A 17,111-nucleotide genomic window follows, 5' to 3' on the forward strand; every position below is an offset into this window, starting at 1 on the left:
GATGTGACTGCTGTCAGATCCTCATCGCCGCCGTCGCTGCAGCAGCCGCAGCCGCAGCCGCAGCCGCAGCCGCAGCCACAGCAGAGTGAGCCCTGCGAGATGGCCCTAGAGGATCTCCCTGCGCCGCCAGACCTGCCGTCGCTGCCGCCAGACTTTCGACGCCGCACCATCCACACAGCTGGACTGCCGCCGCCGCCAGAGCTGCCTTCGGTCCTCAGACGTGAACCGATTCGCACCGCAGGCCTGCCGCCGCCGCCTGACCTGCCATCGGCGTACCATAGCTTGAGCTCAACCGAAAGCGATACCATGTAGCGCGACTCCAGGGGCTACCGCCCAAGCAAGTGGCGTAATTGCGCCGAGCAAAATTTGGCCGAGGGCTCTGAACACACCCATGGTCTTCCACTCTGTCGCCTGATCTACTCGTTCTACACACGTGCCAACCACACCAATTCGTAGGCACAGTATACACCGTGGGCTATATTGCTTTGTGAAGCCGAATCTGGTAAGACCCTCTGCTCCAGGCCGCCCGCACAAGTAAACGTCTCAGGGGACTCGATCTATCGATCTGTTTTCCGCCGATTCTCAACACCAACGAGATACAAGCCAACATCCAGCTCCCGACAACGAGCGGCTCAAACATGGAGCGAGGCTTGGGTGTTTCAGAAGAGCATGCCACAACGGTAGTTCCTTCTGAACAGGGACATCGTCGACGTAGATGGCGTACTTGCCAGAGTAGGGCCTGATGCCGCGGACAAAGTAGACGCAGTCGATGACAGAGTCGGCGTCAGCGGCAACAGCAATGGCATCAATGCGAGCATCAAAGATCCAGCTGCACTCTGGCGCATCAGGAGGGAACCAGTGGACCGCGGCAGAGACGCTCACACGGTTTGAATGGGCGATGCCGAGTGAAAGAAAGCAGGCTGCAGCACACGATGGCAAGTCGACGACGCAGCCAGGATCGGCGGCGGCAGCAGCGTGCCAGGACTGAGGGACACTCGACGAACATCTCGCTAGAGGCTGAGCCCGGCATGAGATCGACGACATTCCGACAGGCAGGTGCGTGACTCCACCGTGCATTGCGGTCATCTTTCATTGCGTCAGGCCAACAACACGCTCTCTACCCATACGCGCCCTTATCGGAGTCGCCTCCTACCTCTTAGCGCCTCACGCACCATATAACTGGGCACCATGTTGTACATGATCATCCAATCATGCACGCGCTTGCTCTTCCTATGCATGCTCGCTTTCTCGTAGATCGTAATCATGACCATGCAGACGTACTGATCGGCGTCGATGCCATACTTGGCCATATTGTCCAAAATAGCCTCGGCAGTCTCGATATCATTCTGCTCCTTGCATCGCTCCAGGTCCTTGCTGTATGCCCCGATGTCGAGCTTTGTGTGCCTGCCGGCCCAATCGGCCTCGAACCCATTCCGACACATGTCCTCATCACGGCCGCAGGCAATCTCCTCAGCACACTGCGGACAGTTCTTGGGCCAGGTGAAAGAGTCATCAAAGAGAAATCCGATGTCTGCATGCTGCCTATCGCACGGCTGGTCGAAGAGCGTACCCGGGGCAGAGGCAACCGAGGCGATGGCCTGCACAAGCCCCCGGATGCCACCACCGCCAGCAAGGGCTGCGTCGATGCGCAACGTCTTTCGATCTGATCCTCGAGTGACGTCACGGCAGTATTGAGCTTGATCTTGAGAAACTCAGTGATCTGCTTCAGCAGCTGGCCGGTGTTGCAGAAGGCAGTGTAATCGGCTGCTGCCTTCTTCTCGCACGCGGCCCTCGTGTTGAGCATCAAAAACAGCTCCGTCTCACTCCCTTGACACAGATTGTACAACAACTTGCCCCAACTTTTCTGTTGCTCGAATGCCCGAAGTAGCCCATTGTTGGTGGTCCATTCCTTAGCGTTGACCTCCTTCGCTTTGTACGCCGCCTTCATCATGGCGTAAACACGCCGGTCATGTCGCTTGTCAAGGATATCCTCGCCGAGTAGCTCACCCACAACATCCACCATGTCCAGCACTTCAAAACCGCTGATCTGCTCGTTGACCTCCTTGAGCAGGATCCGCCTCTCTCGATCCAGGTTTCCAAAGGCGTAGGCGAGCGGAGAGACGAGGCCAAAGCCAGCGTCGCGCAGTGCTTGCGTGAGTCGCGTCGCATCGCAGCTCATGATCTTGGGCTGGTGGCCGTTGGAGAACTGCAGCTCCGGAAGTGGCGTAAAGTACCCGGGGTTGAAGGTGCGATGCATCGACTCGTTAGCCTTTTTGAGACCGAGAAACATGCCCAAGGCCGCCGCATTCTCGTCGTCGGCGGCGATGGCGGCGAGCCGCTCGGCGTCACCTGCGATCATCTGATCCAGCGGCAACCCGCGGAGCTTGCTCACATAGAGCTTCACAGAGGCTTGCAGCGGCATGGGAATATCCGAGGAGAAGCCCCCTTCGCCGTTGTCGTTCATGTGGGAGATGTTGTTGCGAACTTCGCGCAGCGAATCCTTCACATTCTTCGCACAGTGTGTTGTGCCTGACCTTGCGCGAGCATCCAACTCGTCGATCCACGAAGCAAACACCACCACCCGCTTCTGACGGGTCACACCATCGATGCTGTCGTCCTTCACCCAGTTCAGGATGGTATCAAGCTCATTTGCTGCCTGTTCTCTTGCCTGTGAGTCTCGTCACCCGCTGCAAATACCGACCTGCTGCTGGATCCGCGACATCTCCATGCCGCTGCTCGTCCATCATGCTGTCGTGACTGGCCGTCATCACCGCCGTTGACCGACCATGCTCCACCACCCCACCACCGAGGCAGCGCGCGAGTCCGCCCGCTATACATCCTCCAAACACATCGGTCCACTATTGCACCCCCTCTCTCTCTCTCTCTACATACCATGACGAATGTCAAGTCAAGTGGTCCTCATACCCCCCTCCGCGTCGGCACTGTGGTGCGCGGGTGGGTGGCTCGGTGTCCGGCCTGAATCGTAAATGGAGTTTTTTTTGCGACATCTGCCCTCAGTCGTCAGCACAACGGTGCTACCGAGATCTGCCACAACTCGGCTTGCGGCGCTCCTCCTCGCGCTTGCCCCCCCCCCCCCCTCCCTAATCCAGTGGACCTGCGTCCGCGCCCCCATCAACACCGCCCACTCTCTGCGTCTTTCGCCTGCCACCTCACCCGGGTCATGATCCACAGCTCGCCTGCGACATCGAGCTTGTCCTCGACACGCCGGCCATACTCACTCAACCGCCACGCTCATCGTCCTCACCCACCTGCTCGTCGCCTCCATCGCCACGTCCCCAGTGATCCGAGGACGAGAAGCACCGGTACCAGCAACCAATACCTCATGTCATATATGGAGACGCACACAAGCTAGGGCACTTGAGCATGCATATGGTGAAGATCATCCCAGATCTGGTCCTGAGCTCGGAGTAGCCAAGGCATGAATCGGTCTCGCGCGGGCTCCATCTCCCCACATACGCCCAGTAGCAATGAATCGGGTTGGAGTTTGGTGGCGGCGGCCAATCATCACGGCCTTCTATTTCCGTGCCGGAGAACCACCGCAGCTGGCGCAGCCGCAGCCGCAGCCGCAGCACACGTGACTCTCTCATCTCACGAGCTGCCCACGAGACCAAGAGCTATTATGCTGGACAAGCTTTCCACCGAGCTCATTCACCGCATTGCATACCATCCTACCTCGCCGCTACCTCTGCCTGACGTCCTCGCTCTCGCCTCGTCGTGCAAGCGGCTCAACGCGGCGCTGCTCGGCTCGCCGCATGCGCGGGCTCTCGCATATGCGTCACTTGGATTGGACGAGTGCATATCTCGCGGCCTGTGGCGATCGGCGGTGCTGGCCATCACCCGTAGCCCTTTGTCCTCGCAAGCCGGTTGCTGGGCCGAGATCAAGGTCCGCCAGCTCTTTGATGCTGCTGATCCAGAGGATGCTGATTGGTGCCATCTCGTCCGTCTCGCCCAGGAGGCAGGTGCCTGCGCAGCTGTCTCCGCCTACACTACCGTTGGCACGGTGTATTGGCGAGGGCACATCAAGATGGGCCCTGCCTCACTTGCGGCATGCTACGGGCTTGCTGATCTGGCGGTAGCCCTTGTTGACAGTGCCGATGGACGCGATCGAACGTACGCTCTCAACGCCGCCGCCTCTAACGGCCTCACCGATCTGGCCCGGTATCTTCTGGACGATCCTCAGCTCCGGCCTATGCCAAGCTACCACGGTCCGCTCGAGGCTGCTGCTGCTAATGGTCACGTCGATGTTGTTGCCATGCTCCTCGCCGATGGGCGCATCAAACCCGGCGCATCTGACTGCAACATCATGAACTGCGCCGCTCTCAACGGCCATCGAGACGTTATCGAGTTCCTCCTTAACGATGCCCGGATGAATCCCTTGGACAACAACATGGCCTTTGAGACTGCGTGCAAAAAGGGCCATGCCGACGTCGCTGCGCTCCTCCTCGCTCATCCCAGCGTCGATCCTGCCGCGAACCACTACAGCGGGCTGCTCCAGTCAGCGTCGTTGGGCCACGCTGATGTTGTTGCGCTTCTTCTTGCCAATCCTCGCGTTCATCCTGCCGTCTTTGACAACGCTGCCATTCGCTTTGCCTCCGAGTACGGCCGAACGGAGGTCGTCCGTGTTCTGCTTGCAGATCCGCGTGTTGACATCAGTGCCGACAACAATTACGCCATCCGCATGGCTGCGCAGAACAACCACACCGAGGTTGTGAGCCTCCTTCGTGATGCGGGTTGTCCATTGCCGTAGCCCCATTTTCTCGCCGTGCAGCCGTTACGACTACCTTTACGTGTGGGCCCGCCTCCGATTTGGGACAGACAACATAGCCCTCCCTGCGCACACAGCTGTGACGGCTTTCCCAGAGAGCTCTGTGACTATGCCGTGCGATGAGATCGATATATCATGCCACCGCTACCCTCTCCCATGGTCTCTCCCTGAGACACACCAACACCAACGCTGCCGACAGATGACTGGCGCGCCAGGCTGCCTTCCCACTCCAGCTCGCTATCGGGGCTTGCGTCCCTTTGGCCATCGTCATCGCTACGCTCCTTTATAGTCTTTGCCCGTGATAGCTGCAGCCACCGCCGACCTAAAGCCAGTCACCATCCAATCATCCCACCTTGTGCTCGCGGCATCGCCCCCCCCCACCCCCCTCGACAGGCAACCCCCCCCCCCCCCCCCCCACTCCTCCCAGTGTTCCCCACTCATTCCGTGGCTCGGCAACACCGCTCTCGCCTCTCCTCCCCCCTCCCCTCCTCCCCTCTCCCGCGTGGTCTCCAGACCGGTAGCTCGAGTATGGAGCTGCACACACATCGGGCGCGGGGTGCGGTGGCTGTGGCGGCTGCGGCTGTGTCGCTTGTGATGGTGTATGTGTGGTTCAAGGAACCATGGCCGGAGGGGATGGACGGCAGCAAGCGCAGCATTTTGGGAGCATGGATGGCCATGGCCTACCGTCGTAACTACCATGCATCTCCACCGACCCCACCGCCAGAAGCCATTGACCCTGGTGTCATTCATTCTGATTCGGTGGCCCTTAATCGTTACCATCGTGCTCTGGATTGGGCAACAGACGCCTTGGCTCGCCCGCTCAAGGTCAGCATCTCGGCCGATGATGGCGAGATGACGGCCATGGCCACGACGGCGACCACGATTCCCATGACCTATTATGGTGATGGTATGAAGGGTCCTCGTGGACCTGCCTCGGCTTTGTTACACACAACGAGCTCGGTTTGGCGGCCACGCCGTGATTGGTGGGGTGTCAGCCACGCCCCGCTCTCCTTCTCCATCTTCATCCAGGAAAGCGTCTTTGTCAGACCGGACAATCTGCCCACCTTTGCCGTCGTTGGCAATCTAGTGGTGGTCGAGACGAAAGACGATGATCTGGTAATCCCGTTCCTGCATCTGGCCGAGTCGGACGGTGTGTGCGGTACGACGCCAAATGAGGTCGCCCTGCTGCTCTTCACCCGCGTCCTGCCGGCCGTCGCCTCGGCGCTCCTCCCGACTCACCACACCGAATTGAGCTGGACGGCGTGGCGCGGATAGTGCTGGCCCTCCCAGACTGCATCGTTGACCATGCCGACCGCGAGCTTGCGGCGAGAAGCGTGCTGGACAGTTTTGCCACGCCTGTGCTGCGCGCCATGGTCGGCCTCCCGCTGCACGTGGTGTGGCTTGCTCCGCAGGAGGCGCTGGCGGCCCATCGCGTCGTCTTTGTGCAGGACATGGCGCTGGAGTTTTGCTCGCGGGCGCAGCTCCATCGCTGGCTGAATGCGGTGCGAGCCGTGTCCGGACTGGCCAGTGACGATGTGTGGGCACCAGCACCGTGCGTGGCAGTAGTTGTCAAGCCGGAGATCCAGCTTGAGGAAGATGCGTTGGATGCCATCGTTGAACTGGTGCCTGATGTCTGCGAGGTGGTGACGCTGGAGGCCGAGACTGAGATGGACGTTGCCTTGGAGGCGCTTGCGCAGGCGCGTGTTTTGGTTGTCTCGTCGGAAGTGCAGTCCGGGATCCGGCCGCTGTGGTCCATGCTTGCTCCGTTCTTGATGGTGCCGAAGCGGGTTGTCTTGTTGGACATCCTTTTGACCAGATGGGAGGGCGGGGTGCCAGGCTCAATGGCCGCTGCAATGTCGATCGACATCCCCCCGTACTCTGCGATGTGGCGGGCGTCGTTGGGTATGGACTTTGCCTATGTGCCGTACTTTGCGTTCTCGGGTCACCCTGTTGTGCGCGATCAGTATGTCCGCGACTGCCTTTTGTATGCCCGCGAACCCTTCTACGGACGTGTCGAGGACTTTATCCTCTCCCTCGATCTGGCAGAGCACTATCCGCTGGTATCGCCTCTGCGCAAGCTCGATCCATCCCGTGAGGGCCGTCCGCGGACTGTGGCTGAGCAGGCAGAGTTGGGCAAGGACTTGTTTGTTATTGGTGGTGCGTACGATGACTGGATCCACCAGGAGTCAACGTACGTGGTCAAGGTCGCTGGTGGGCGACTGGAGGGCCGTGGCTATATTGTAGACGGCTCGAAAGTTATCTTGCCTTTCCCAGACAAGGGCGTCGGTGACGAAACGTTGTTCGTCCTGCGCGAGCACTTGGAGCACGGGGCCGGCCCGATGTTCCCACCGTGCGCCATCTTCCCTGTCGATGCGCCAGTGTTCTCTCTCCTGCAGGTCTGGGACTCGGTGTACTACCACATTGTGCTCGAGACGTTGCAGCGACTGGTGTTCTCGCTCGACTTTCTACGGCAGCATCCCAATGTGCTTATTGCACTGCGGTCGCCCAAGAAGGCACCCGCGCCGCAGTATGTTATCGACCTGCTGACGCGCCTCGAATTGATCGATCGTGTGCTTTGGGTGGCGGAAGAGGAGTGTCTGCTGCCTACTGGCAAGCATGGTATGTATGTACCTGCGGCGTCGCTGATGGCGACCTTTACCCCTGCTGCCGCCGAGCTCTATCACGCGATCTTTGTCTCGCCGGCTGTTCAGGCCCGGCCGCCAACACCACAAGATGCGGTTGTGTACACGCAGCGGACCAAGACGCGCCAGGTGTCGAACAATGATGCTGTGGTTGAGCTGCTGCTGGAGCTCTTTGGCGACCGGGTGGTGGTCTTTTCGGATGATGCGCTGCCCCCGATCTTGGAGACGGCCAACGTGTTTGGCTCTGCGGGCTTGGTAGTGGGCCCCGCTGGCAGCGGGCACGCAAACCTGGTCTTCTGCTCGCGGAGACAGGCGTTGGCGCTGGTAGAGTTGGAGCCCGACAGGTCGTGCGCTTGCCACTACAAAACGGCCCACGCCGTGGGCGGGCGGTTCTACTTTACAGCCGATACCACGTCGTCTGCCTGGATGGCGCCGTTTGAGGCCGATCTCGACATTTTGCCAGGTGTCGAACAATGATGCTGTGGTTGAGCTGCTGCTGGAGCTCTTTGGCGACCAGGTGGTGGTCTTTTCGGATGATGCGCTGCCCCCAATCTTGGAGACGGCCAACGTGTTTGGCTCTGCGGGCTTGGTAGTGGGCCCCGCTGGCAGCGGGCACGCAAACCTGGTCTTCTGCTCGCGGAGACAGGCGTTGGCGCTGGTAGAGTTGGAGCCCGACAGGTCGTGCGCTTGCCACTACAAAACGGCCCACGCCGTGGGCGGGCGGTTCTACTTTACAGCCGATACCACGTCGTCTGCCTGGATGGCGCCGTTTGAGGCCGATCTCGACATTTTGCGCGCGCTCCTGCTGGAGGCTGATCGCCAACGGCGGCTGGACCTGGAGGCTATTGCTCAGGGTCTACCGTTGCCCGACGTGTCCGACATTGTGCCGTGGCCCAATGCTGCTGCCAGGGATCGATGGCTCGAGTTGCATGCAAGCGACGAGTAGACGGAGCAGGAAAGAAACGTGATTGTCGCGACGGCCGCCGATGGTCGACCATGCGTTGACAAGGATGCAAGCGACGATGCAAGCGACGAGTAGACGGAACAAGAAAAGGAACTTACTTCCCGCGATCACGCGCGCCTGCCGAGCAGCAACTACGTGTGCTTGCCAGCAGGTCGTCTAATTGGCAGTGCTGCGCTTCGCACTGCCAGGCAGCGAGCTAGTGCCGGATCAAGGACTGGCAACCAACGTCTTTGTCCACGATGTTCTCTCACCCTTGCCATGCCGGCATCGGCACCGATACGGCTGTAAAACCCCGGTGTAGAGGAGTGTGTGTGTGGGGGGGGGGGGAGGGTACAAAAATTGTTCTCCTTAGGTCGTCATTCCTCTGCTGCCGGGAAACATATCAGAAATCGTTGCAAACTTGGGCCGACCTGCAACGCGTGGCTGTTGACTCGGTGGAGAAAGAGACAACCGTGCAGTCGAACAACTGGCAACGCACACTCGTCGTCGACGCCGAGAGGGCTATTCCTCAATATGGCCGGAACCAGCGGAATGAGCACGGGAAGAAGCAGCGCCATGAAAAAGACGAGGACGGGCAATGGGGGGAAGAAACCACGCGGTTTGTCCAAGAAGAAGGCGTATGCCTTTGGTGCCGGTTGCGGCTGCCTCACCACAACGATTATTGTTGCGGCCGTGCTTTTCGTCATTTTTCTTCTCGATGATGTTCGGGAAGATCTTGGCCTCGTTCGACAGAACACGTACATTGCAGCGACTGCTGAGCGTGCGTCTTCGGTGGCGGGACATGTGGCCGTGGTGAGGGAGACTGCTGATGCTATGTATCTCGCCTTGGCCGCGGCTTATCGTGATGGGGACATTGCAAGCCCGGACGATGTGGCAGGGCTGACCAACACCCTCCGCCCGCTCCTCACCTCGCACCCGTTCATCGCCTCGATCTCGGCCGCGCACTCAACAAGGAGCACGTTCAGATTCCATCGCGAGCACGTTCCCTTTCTCATCACTCAGTTCCGGGTCTATGTCAACGACAGCTACCAGACCCAGATCGAGCGGGTGGCTCCGCCTGGAGTGCCCATCACCCACGCCAACTGGTCCGAACCAGTCCCGCTCGCCTTTGACCCATGGGCCACCGAATGGTGGGCTCGTGGCAGCGATCCGAGTCTTGTCAACGTCACCGATGGAAATCCCATTGCGTGGAAGGCGCCGCTTGTTCCCGAGCTCGGCGATGCGACTGACCCGTCGGCCCTGCTCATCCCCTACATGGAGGCCTCGTTCCGGCTCAACTTTCGCGACTCGGACCACTTTTCGGTCTTCCGCATCCAGCTTGGCGTCAATGACATGTCATCGCTGCTCGACATTGTGCCGGCGAGCGACATCGTCATCGTGGCGGCCGACGGCTCGCTCATCGCCGGCCAGTCGGACGTCCAGCTCATCGAGTACATCGACTCGGAGAACCCAAGTCTTGGCGCACGGAATCGCCGCGTATGGGAGGTGCCTGGCCTCGATGTGGTGACCGAAGAGTATTTGCAGAGCGCCGGCGGGCCGTTTGCCGGCGGCTACTTGTACGTGTCTTCGGCAACAGCGCGGGGTGACCTGCCGTGGCGCTCGGTCATCCGCACCTTTGCCGCCGATGTTGCCGGCGTGGAGGATATTGCGCGGATGGAGGACTCGGTCTTTCGGCTCCAAGTCTGGATCATCACCGTGGCCTCGGCCGTCGTCGCCCTCATTGTGCTCTCGATCCTCACTGTGTACGCCGTCTCGCGGGCACGGGTCTTTGCGATCCGCACCGACACCCAGTACTCGTTTGAGATGAGTGATGTGGTCATGGGTCAGCTCCTTGGTGTGGGCGGCTTTGGTGAGGTGTACCACGGCACGCTCAATGATGGCCGAGCAGTGGCGGTCAAGATCCTCAAGACGCCTGCCGTCACCAAGCAGGAGATGCGGGCCTTTGTCTCGGAGGCAACTGCCATGGCTCAGCTCCGCCACCCAGACATTGTCGACTTTGTCGGCATCATCGCCACCCCGCCGGACTTTGCCATTCTCTCGGACTTTATGCCGCGCGGCTCACTCTTTGCCGCCCTCCATCGGCCGTACACTCTCTACGACATGACGCTGCAGATCGCCTGGCTCCGCGGCATTGTCTCGGGCCTCCGCTTCCTCCACGCCCGTAACATCCTCCACCGCGACCTCAAGTCGCTCAACATCCTCCTCACCGTCGCGTACATGCCCAAGATCTCCGATTTTGGCACCGCAACTCTTGCCGAGTCGGTCTCAGCTACCGGCAACGAGATGGATGCGGTGACGTCGTTGGAGGCTGGACAGGGCGATCTCGGCTCGATCTTCTGGTCGGCGCCCGAAATCCTCTCGCCGACGCCGATCCACTCGGAAGCGTCCGACATCTACGCCCTGGGCATTCTCCTCTGGGAGATCGTCTCTAACGGCGCCGACCTGTATCCGGACATTGCCGCCTCGTCAGTCGCCCATCTCGTGGTCCATGAGAATCTCCGACCGCCGACTTCGATCCTCCCGCCGCGCTTCATCGAGCTGTACTCAGCGTGTGTGGACACCGAGACGCAGCGCCGTCCCACGCTGGCCTACATCGCTGGTGTCCTAGACGACGTCGTTCCGCCCAACACCACACCCGTTCTGCCGTCGGATTGTGTGCCGTTCCCTACTGGCCCGCTCGCGGTCCTTGGCCTCACCATCCCGGATCTAGCACACGTTCTCTCAACCTCGACTGTGGCAAACGGCGAGGCCTATGTTGCCGCCATCTGCACCCTTCATGAGAAGATGGAGGCTATTGCTGCAAAGTTCTCGGGCGTGGTGGCCCAGTCGACGCTCCGCACCTTTATCGCGGTCTTCCCCTCGCCACAGGCTGCCATCCTCGCTGCCGCCGACGCGATCAGGAGCTTTACGCCTCTCGCTAGCGACGCGGCCACTGCGTACAACACCGGCCTAGCCATCGACGACACGTCCAAATTTGGCTTTTCGTCGACATCGGTAACCGAGACAAGGTCGTCCCTTGAGCCTGCAGTCTCATCCAAAGCCTCGGCCCCGGCTTCGGCTTCAGCCTCGGCCCCAGTCAAGCGGAACCAGGTGGCGCCTGCCACGGCTACACCTGCAATCGCGCCTGCGGTTGCGCCTACGCCTGCGCCTGCGCCTGCGACCAAGGCCACGGCCGAGAGCAAGCCGACGCCGACGCCGACGCCGACAAGGGCTCGCTGTCTTCTCCGTCTGCGTCGTTGTCGTCGTCTTCTTCTTCCTCGCCTTCGTCGTCATCGTCGTCGTCACTCCAGTCGTCGTCATCGGAAGAGGAAGAAGAGGAACAGACCGAGGCGAGGCTGGCAGCCGACGTGCTGGGAGTCACGTTTGGCATCGGTGTGTCATACGCGCACGGCTCGACAGCACGCAACAAGTCGACGTACGGCGTGATTGTGTCTGGACTTGCCAAGGACCAGGCGATGTCGCTGGCGCGGCGCGGGCGGCCCGGGGTAGCCATCGTTGCCGAGTCGGCGGTGGCGGTGGCGGCAATCGACTATAAGGCCGAAGGCCTGGAGGTCGGTCCAGCGTGCTCTGCTGTCGACGGCGTGCCTGCGGTGACGATGGGACAGAGCGGAGCAGGCGTGGTGGCGACGCACTCGCGCGAGGACGCGCAAGTTGCGGCTGCTGCGCGCGCGGACGGCGATAGCAACACGCCGTGGCTCCTCTTTGCGGTTCCACCACACATCAGCCTCACGGACCGAGTGGGCATCGGGTCGGCAACCGAGGTCTTTGCTGCTATGTTCCGCAACAAGGACTGCGTGATCAAGAAGGCGCTGCCGCGGTACATTCCGCTGCGTGTCCAGGGCTACCTGGCGCACCTCGCAGCGCGGTGCCAGAGCCTGAACTCACCCAATGTGGCGCCGCTGCTCGGCGCTGTGGTTGCGCCGGACAACACCTCGCTCCTTGTCCCGTGGTACAATAAGTGCCTTGCCGACCTGTTCGATAACGGGGCGGTGGAGCCGACCTACGTGACGCCCAAGTCGATCGGGCTCGACGTCGTCGCTGGCCTCCAAGCGCTCGCTGCTGCCGACATGGTTCATGGCAAGATCTCGCTGGCGAACGTTGTGCTGACCGAGGCAGGAACGGCCGTGGTGACCGACTATGCGCTCATGCCGCTGCTCACCTCAGCGCAGACAATGACCGGCGCCTCACATGTGTACTACATGGCACCGGAGCTGCTCCGCGGCGAAGCGCCGACAACTCACTCGGACGTCTACGCCCTCGGCATTGTCCTCTACCAGCTCATCACGGGACGGATCGATCCGTACGAGGGCACATCGGCCATGGCTGTCGTCTTTAAGGTAATCCAGGGCGACCTCACGCCGGACCTCAAGAACGTTGCGCCCGATTGGGCCGCCCTCCTCTCCTCGACCTGGGCTCATGTCCCAGGCCGCCGTCCCTCGCTCACCCAGCTTTCCATGGATCTTGCCGCGCTGCCGCAGTAAACCCGCATCCTGTCCATCCCTGGCTCTTGCCACACCCGCCTCTGCCCACACCCCATAGCGATAGTTGCGTGTATGGGTGGAGGGAAGGATGAGCAATGCTGCCATTGGGGTTATTGTTGGGGATTATCGATGGGATTATCGATGGGATTATCGATGGGATTATCGATGGGATTATCGATGGGATTATCGATGGGATTATCGATGGAATTATCGATGGAATTATCGATGGAATTATCGATGGGATTATCGATGGGATTATCGTTGTCGTTTGTGCGTCCGTTGGTCGCCAAATCGACCGTTTGCCCGCCCGTCGCCTGGCGGGCGGCGGCGAAGCGGGGACGGACGGCAGCGGGAGGAGCACACCCGTCTGCCATGGCCGAGTCTGTGTACCTTCAAGGAACGGTGGGTGAGGCCCTTGCCGAGGCGCTCACCGAGGTGGCAGTCAAGCAGCCGAACGACCCCATCGAGTACCTTGCCCACTGGCTCATCAAGCACACAGACAACCTCAAGGCCCGCGAAAAGGTACGCCACTCCCGCAGCAGCAGCACCAGCAGCAGCAGCAGCAGCAGCACCAGCAGCAGTTGCAGGGTGTGTGTGTGTGGGGGGGGGAGGGGATGGTGTGGCCCTGGTCGGTGGACGGGGGTATGGACGGTGGACGGGGGTATGGACGGTGGACGGGGGTGTGGGCATGCCCTGGTCGGTGGACGGGGGTTGGGCATGCCCTGGTCGGTGGACGGGGGTATGGGCATGCCCTGGTCGGTGGACGGGGGTATGGGCATGCCCTGGTCGGTGGACGGGGGTATGGGCATGCCCTGGTCGGTGGACAGGGGTATGGGCATGCCCTGGTCGGTGGACGGGGGGGTGGGGGGTGGGCATGCCCTGGTCGGTGGACGGGGGTGTGGGCATGCCCTGGTCGGTGGACGGGGGGGGGGGGGTGGGCATGCCCTGGTCGAGGAGGGCACCATGGACGGGCAAAGCACTCACACACAACACAACACAACTTGACAGAGCTACCAAGAGCGGGCACTGCTCGAGCGCGAGCGGCTGGAGAAGGAGCACGAGGAGGAGCAGGCCCGGATGATGCGGGAAGAGGAGGTGCGCGTGCTGAAGCGCCAGGCCATGGAGCGGGCAAAGCGCCTGGAGGAGGCCCGCAAGACCCTGCATGTCCAGCGCCTGGACCTGTACCAGGAGAAGAAGGCCGAGCTGGAGGAGGACTTGACCACCCGGACGCGCAAGGTCTTTGTCGCCGGCCAGGACTCGATGGAGGACGACCACCTTGAGGAGCTCCCGCTGACAACCATCGAGAAGGACGTCGCTCTCCTCGACTTTGTCGCAAACGCACTCAAGGCCATCGCGGGCATCTCGGACTACGTCCCGCCCAAGGACGAGTCCGCCGACGCCGCTGCAGACGGCCAGTTCCCGCTCGCCGCTGCCGCCTCGGACGATGATGACGCCGATGACGATGACGACGCCGGCGACGCCGATGCTGACGCCGATGCTGATGCCGATGCCGATGCCACGCCGCAGGATGATGATGCCGACGCGCCGCCCACAGGCGATCACACTGGCGAGTCCGACTACGACGACGACGAGCCGCGCGCAGAGACCGAGGCCTCGTCCGTCGGCCCGCCGCCGTTTGAGGACCGGCTTCCCAACGTGCTCTCGGACGAGGGCAAGACCGGGCTCGAGCTCCTCCGCCACCAGGTTCTCACCGAGTGGACGCCCGAGACCAACCCGACGCTCTTCAAGGTCATCCGCGGCGTCATGTTCATGCTTGGCTTCTCCAAGGCCTCCACCGAGGACAACGACAAGATCGCCGAGCTCCTCAACCGCGAGAGCCCCTCGGTCGTCGACCTCATGCTCCGCGTCAAGTTTGCCGATCTGCCCAAGCCATCCAAGTTCAAGCGCGTCGCCCGCGCCACCCGCGGCCTCGACGTCCGCAACCTCGTCTCCACCTCGCCACTCGGCTCGTACCCGGCCTACGTCATGCTCGAGTGGCTCCGTGCGGGCGTCACCCTCCGAAACGACGTCGTCAACGAGCGCCTCGACGCAGGCGATCCGCTCGATGCCGTCGAGGACCAGGCCTTCCGCGTTGGCGAGGCCGGCGAGCCCGACGACGAGCCCGAAGCATCCGACTACGACTCGGACTCGGACTGGCTCACTCTCTTTGACGACCATGAGGGCAACGAGTCCGGCACTTCGTACGATGACGGCGCTGGCGGCGACGCCTCGGAGCGCTACTCGGTCTCGGGCTCGTACTACGGCGAGTCGGACTACGAGTACTGAGCGCGTAAACGCTCCCTCCCCTTTTCCCTCTCTTTACCATCTCTGTTACCGCCTCTGCCCTCACTCGGCCTTGCCCACAAGCCCGAGGTCGTACACCCAGCCAACAGCCACGAGATCCTGCTCGGCATTGGGCTTGGGCGTCGACGGCGGTACCAGCGCCCGTGTAAACCGCGACGGCGTCGCCGGAAGCGGCGGCAGCGACACAAGCTGCCCGGAACCGGAGCCTGAGCCGCTCGCGTGCTGTGGTCGCGCCACCACCAGCGGGCGCGCCACCTTACGCGGTCGCGGATTGCGGTCGTCATCACCGCTGCTACCGGTTCCGCTGCTCCCCGTCCGGCTCTTGCGCTTACTCCGCCGCATCGCAGTCTCGGCCTCGTCGTCGCCGTCGTCGTTGTCCAAAAAGCCGCCACTGCGGCCATCGTCCGAGTAAACCGCCGGCGACGACGAGAACGAGGCTCGGGCGGCAGCGGCAACCCGCGGCTGGCTCGCATCGAGCGACTGGCTCCACACCCGCACCCACGAGAGGTGCATAGCCAGGGTGGCGTGGTGGGCGCGGACGTGCGAGCGGAGCGAAGACCGGAACGCACATGTGTACGAGCACCCGATCCACTGGCAGCCGTAGTCGTGGAGCGGGGCATGGAATGAGCCGTGGAGCTCGAGCAGCGACTTGAAGTCAGTCGAGTACCCGCACTTGGGCCAGGTGCAGCCGTACCGCTTCGCGTGCGTTGGCAGTTCCCAGTCGGCCCGTCGCCGCACCTGAAGCTCGCGGCTGAGCGCAATGGCGTCGTCGACAGCGTCGTCTGCCGCCGAGTCGGCGTCGTCCGCCGCTGCGTCGAGCCAAAACCGCCGCGCGTACGAGTAGTAGAGCGAGGCCGGAATGCCTACGCCTGGCTGGTGTGCCCGGAGCACGTGGTTCCACAGCTCGCGCGACGACGGAAAAGCCAGGTCGGCGCACCCGGGCAGGACGCACTTGCGCCAGCCGTCGCGCGGCAGCGTGGCTGGCGACGCCACCAGCCGCGCCGCTGCCTGTCGTCTCGCCTGCGTGCGCATCTCCTTGGCGGCCTTGGCCCGCGATGCCCGGATGGCCGCCCGCGCCTTGGCCCGCGCCCGCGAGCGAGCCGACTTGGACTTGGACGCCGCCGAGCCGAGCGACGCGCTCTCCAGCTCGGTCGCTACGGCAACCTCCTCGTACTGCTTTCGCACCTCGGCTGCTCTAGCCAGCAGCCGGCGCAGGAGCACCGAGTTCCCGTTGACTGCGCCCTTGCGCTTGCTCCGGTGCCGCTCGTTGGTCTCCAGCTGCTGGTCCATGGACCACTCGCACTCGGTCGCCAGCCCTGTCTGTGCCAAGTCACTCGGTGGCGACGTCGAGGCCAACGACGAGGTAGCACCGGCTCCTCCCACGCCCGCCGCGCCTTCTGCGGCAGCGGGGCCACTCCCTGATCTTGCTCTGCTCGTCCCCGTAGCCGGCGGCGTTCTCCTCCTTCCGCCGGTGGCGACGCCAGCCAGTGGCGCTGTCGAGGGCAGCAGAGCCTTGCTCTCTGTCGACGACGTCGTCCGCATCGGTGTAGCTGCTGTCGACGTGCTCAGCCCAACTGGTTCGTCCCACAACCTCTGCTCGTCCCACAACCTCTGCTCGTCCCACAACCTCTGCTCGTCCGACTCGGTTGCTGTCCGACTGGTTCTCCTAGTCCGACTGGTTCTCCTTGTCCGACTGGTTCTCCTTGTCCGACTGGTTCTCCTTGTCCGACTGGTTCTCCTTGTCCGACTGGTTCTCCTTGTCCGACTGGTTCTCCTTGTCCGACTGGTTCTCCTTGTCCGACTGCCTGCTCGCCCGACTGCCTCTGCTCGCCCTACTGCCTCTGCTCGTCCGACTGCCTCTGCTCGCCCGACTACCTCTGCTCGCCGACTGCCTCTGCTCGCCCGACTGCCTCTGCTCGCCGATGCCTCGTGGA

At 62.2% G+C, this 17,111-nt stretch overlaps 5 protein-coding genes across 5 annotated transcripts; 3 read left to right on the top strand and 2 right to left on the bottom strand.

Moving 5' to 3' along the window:
- Positions 1–1,072: 1,072 nt before the first annotated feature.
- Positions 1,073–2,728, bottom strand: AMSG_10513 (uncharacterized protein; the record flags this gene model as incomplete). Its single annotated transcript, XM_013898007.1, has 2 exons — positions 1,073–2,656; positions 2,702–2,728. 2 exons carry the CDS (start codon positions 2,726–2,728, stop codon positions 1,262–1,264), a joined length of 1,422 nt encoding a protein of 473 aa, XP_013753461.1. The 3' UTR covers positions 1,073–1,261.
- Positions 2,729–3,640: 912 nt separating this feature from the next.
- On the top strand, positions 3,641–8,374 carry AMSG_12358 (uncharacterized protein; the record flags this gene model as incomplete). The annotated part of the gene is made up of 4 exons (XM_013898068.1): positions 3,641–4,764; positions 5,782–5,998; positions 6,040–7,893; positions 7,919–8,374. The coding sequence occupies 4 exons, from the start codon at positions 3,641–3,643 to the stop codon at positions 8,372–8,374; spliced, it is 3,651 nt and encodes a 1,216-aa protein (XP_013753522.1).
- A 695-nt stretch (positions 8,375–9,069) lies between these two features.
- AMSG_10517 (TKL/DRK protein kinase) lies at positions 9,070–12,873 on the top strand (the record flags this gene model as incomplete). Its single annotated transcript, XM_013898008.1, has 2 exons — positions 9,070–11,521; positions 11,572–12,873. The coding sequence occupies exons 1-2, from the start codon at positions 9,206–9,208 to the stop codon at positions 12,871–12,873; spliced, it is 3,618 nt and encodes a 1,205-aa protein (XP_013753462.1). The 5' UTR covers positions 9,070–9,205.
- Positions 12,874–13,245: 372 nt separating this feature from the next.
- AMSG_10518 (uncharacterized protein) lies at positions 13,246–15,186 on the top strand (the record flags this gene model as incomplete). The annotated part of the gene is made up of 2 exons (XM_013898009.1): positions 13,246–13,395; positions 13,882–15,186. The coding sequence occupies 2 exons, from the start codon at positions 13,246–13,248 to the stop codon at positions 15,157–15,159; spliced, it is 1,428 nt and encodes a 475-aa protein (XP_013753463.1). The 3' UTR covers positions 15,160–15,186.
- Positions 15,187–15,219: 33 nt separating this feature from the next.
- AMSG_10519 (uncharacterized protein) lies at positions 15,220–16,719 on the bottom strand (the record flags this gene model as incomplete). Its single annotated transcript, XM_013898010.1, has 1 exon — positions 15,220–16,719. The coding sequence occupies one exon, from the start codon at positions 16,717–16,719 to the stop codon at positions 15,220–15,222; it is 1,500 nt and encodes a 499-aa protein (XP_013753464.1).
- Positions 16,720–17,111: the final 392 nt, after the last annotated feature.

This window comes from Thecamonas trahens, assembly GCF_000142905.1.
Source record: "Thecamonas trahens ATCC 50062 unplaced genomic scaffold supercont1.60, whole genome shotgun sequence".
NCBI classification, from domain to species: Eukaryota; order Apusomonadida; family Apusomonadidae; genus Thecamonas; species Thecamonas trahens.